At 57.4% G+C, this 3,344-nt stretch overlaps 1 protein-coding gene across 1 annotated transcript in view; it reads left to right on the forward strand.

Annotated features, from left to right (window-relative positions):
• The window catches only part of FOXA3 (forkhead box A3), a 39,862-nt gene that overhangs the window by 32,259 nt on the left and 4,259 nt on the right, over positions 1–3,344 (forward strand). Inside the window, exon 3 of the mRNA XM_008048662.1 lies at positions 13–136. Within this exon, the coding sequence (XP_008046853.1) occupies positions 68–136 (69 nt within the window). The 5' untranslated portion in view covers positions 13–67. The remainder of the gene's footprint in view (positions 1–12; positions 137–3,344) is intronic.

Here is a 3,344-nt window from a genome sequence, read left to right on the forward strand (position 1 = left end):
GGAGCGGCCGACGCACTCGGGTCCCCCGGGGCCGGAGCGGGGGCGCGTGGGGGCGCTGGCCCGGGGGATGCTGGGCTCGGTGAAGATGGAGGCCCACGACCTGGCCGAGTGGAGCTACTACCCCGAGGCGGGCGAGGTGTGTGTCCTCGGGGAGCGGGTATCGGGGTGCGGGCTTCGGTGCGGCGGGGGCTGGGCGCGGGCTCGCAAGGGGCAGAGGCATCGTGCTGGGGAGCTGAGCAGCGAGGGGCGCGGCGACCAGGTGCGGGGGACGGGGACGGGGCGGGTCGTCGCGGGGGGCGTCCATGGAAGTCGGGGGAACGTAGGCAAGGGTCCAGTCTGGGTCTGGGGCCTCCAAATGCGAGGGTTTGAAACGAACCGACCAAAGACGGGAGCCCGAGCTCCGGGGTAGAGGACAGAGCTGGGGACGCGGGGTTCACAGTTGGGGGGAAGGACGGGGACTAGGAGGTGGAGGAGGGGTCGCTCTCAAGGGAAGTCAGAGGTGGGAGCTCAGGGTTAACAAAGATGGGAGTGGTGGAGGTGGAGATCGGAATTGGGGTCCGGGGGCAAGGATTAGCTGGCGATCTAAGATAGGGGTGGGCGCTCGGGGGTAATTACGAGATGGGGGTGCTCAGAGATGAAGCTTAGTTTTTGGAGACTGAAACAACAGGTGGCTTAGAGTTGGGGCTCGGGTAGATGGGGGCCCTGATGGGGTCAGAGCTGGGGACCTGAGAGCAGGAGACGTGAGCATCCGCATTGGCAGGAAAGGGGTCAGCCTCCATTCCCCATTCCTACCCATGACCCTCAGCAGGGACCCCCCCACGTTGGAAGCTGGAGGGTTTCTGACTGTGCACTTCCCTGACGCCGGCATCCAGCCACCCCCAGCAATTGCTAAAGTCTTTAGCTAGTCGCCCCACAGACAGGGCTTCCCTGGGGTTATCCTAATTCCCTCACCCCAGCAGATAAAAAGTCCTTCCCGAAGTCCAATTTCCATCCTCCTGCTGCAAGAACATTGTGATGGTGGGAGTTGCAGTTTGAGAGTTATAGGGGTCTGGACACTTGAATTCCTAACTGGGAAGGGGGCTTGAGGTGAGGATGTGGGGTTGAAATGGCTGGCTTCCCGAAGGAGTCAAGACCTGGGTTTGAAGCTGTAGTGTGAGACTCCGGGATCCCCAGGCTTGTGGGGCTTTGGCAAGGTGCCCAAGAGGGGCCAGGCCTGGGCTTGGGGAGGTGTGAGGTGTTCGTAGGGTGGGGCAGGGCCAACTGGGGATGGAAGTGTTGAGAGGTGGCCGTGGGGTGGCTGGAGGTATTGGTTATAAGATGGGAAAGGCAGAGACCAAGGTGGGAGGCAGAGGCTCCCAAGTAATGGGGGGATCCCAGCCGAATCCCCGGAGAACTCAGAGTCTGGGGACGTGATTTAAGGGAACCAACTACAAATAAGTGTTTTAGGAGCACATCTTAGGAAATAAGTTGTGAGCCAGGTGCGGTGGCCCACACCTGTAATCCCAGCACTTTGGGAGGCAGAGGTGAGAGGATTGTTTGAGCCCAGGGGTTCAAGACCAGACAGGGCAACACAGTGAGACCTCTTCGCTGTAATAATTAAAAAAAAAAAAATTAGCCAGATGTGGTAGCAGGTGCCTGTAGTTCCAGCTACTTGGAAGGCTGAAGCAGAAGGATCGCCTGAGCCCAGCAGGCAGGACGGAGTGAGACTCCAGTCTGGGGGACAGAGTGAGACTGTGACTCAAAAAAAAGGAAAGAAATCATGGCCAGGTGTGGTGGTGCATGCCTGTAATCCCAGCACTTTGGGAGGGTCAGTCCAAGAGTTCAAGACCAGCCTGGGCAACATAGCAAGACTTCGTCTCGACTAAAAATAAAAAAAAAATAAGCTGGGCATGGTGGCACAAGCCTATACTCCAGCTACTCAGGAGGCTGAGGCGGAAGGCTGGCTGGAGCTCTGGTCAAGGCTGTGGTGTGCTGTGATCAGGCCACTGACTCAGGAGGCTGAGGCGGAAGGCTGGCTGGAGCTCTGGTCAAGGCTGTGGTGTGCTGTGATCAGGCCACTGCTGCACTCCAGCCTGGGCAATAGAGCCTCCAACTCAAAAAAAAAAAGTAAATTGTAGGGGTCTAGAGAGGAGGAGTTGATATTTGGGGCACGTTCTGAATGAGTTCAAGTTTAGGGGACAATTTGTATGGAAATTGCATCAGAAATGGAGGGCGGTGAGATGATTAGCATTTGGGGGCATGTTTTGGAATAGTCACTATAGGAGAGGGCTGGAAGTGGCTTGGGGATACTGCCTAAGGGTCTCACCTCCTTCCCGTCGGGGGAGCCCACTTCTTCCCCTTGGATTGGAAAAAGGGAGAGAAATATCAACCGGCAACTGATAGCTGAGAGAGTTCCTCAAACCACTTGTTCACAGCACCCTTGGCTGGCTACTGGAGGGAGCTTGGAGAGTTGTAATCCTGGAGCATGCCCGCTAGGCTCAGGTTCTTACCAACCTGCTAGACCAACTGCTCCCCCATTGCTGAGAGAGTTCCCCAAACCACTTGTTCACAGCACCCTTGGCTGCTGGAGGGGGCTTGGAGGGTTGTAATCCTGGAGCATTGCCCGCTGGGCTCAGGTTCTTACCAACCTGCTGGACCAACTGCTCCCCCATTGTTGACATAGAAAGCCTGAAGCCCCGCAAAGCATTGGGGTCCGGAGTTGGGTCTGGGACTGGAACTGAGGCTTCTGGCTTCACACTGCCCTCCTCTGCTCTCTGCCACGCCCTTCTCCAGAGACAATAAGGAAATAAAAGAGGAGAAATTCCAGCCTCCAGGTGTGTGGGTGCCGGTCCCCCGAGGGCTTCCCCCCAATTTCAGCCCCACCCTGGAGGGGAAGATCCGGTTCAGACCCGGACACTGGGGGTTCATCCCAGCCCTGGGGCGTGGGAAAGCCTAGGGTGGATTAGGGCAGCAAGAGTGCTTGAGGTCAGACCTCAAGGAGGACTTCCGGATGGGTGGGGAGCCAGAAAAGGAGGGCCCTGGGGTCCCAACCTGTCTTACTCGGCCATACTAGAGGGCCTAACTGGGTGCCGCAGAAGGATTTGAGAACTCTCTGTCCTCCCCCCCATGGAATTCATCACTTTCTCCCTTCATCTCTTATTCCGGGGAGGGGGCAGAAGCCGCCAATGGCAGGGAGACCAGGGCATGGTGGAGGGCACCAGTTTCACTGTGACTCCTGGGAAGGAGATGAATAGAAAAAGAGATGTGCCAAAGAAGAAAGACAGGTGAGGGGTAAGGGGAGTCAGGTAGAGTGAAACCCCCATGGAGAAAGACATAGGGCCAAGAAGCAGAAAGAAACAGACAGG

This window comes from Carlito syrichta, unplaced genomic scaffold (genome assembly GCF_000164805.1).
Source record: "Carlito syrichta isolate Samal-C Ts95f unplaced genomic scaffold, Tarsius_syrichta-2.0.1 Scaffold126482, whole genome shotgun sequence".
In the NCBI taxonomy this organism is placed as follows: Eukaryota; Metazoa; Chordata; class Mammalia; order Primates; family Tarsiidae; genus Carlito; species Carlito syrichta.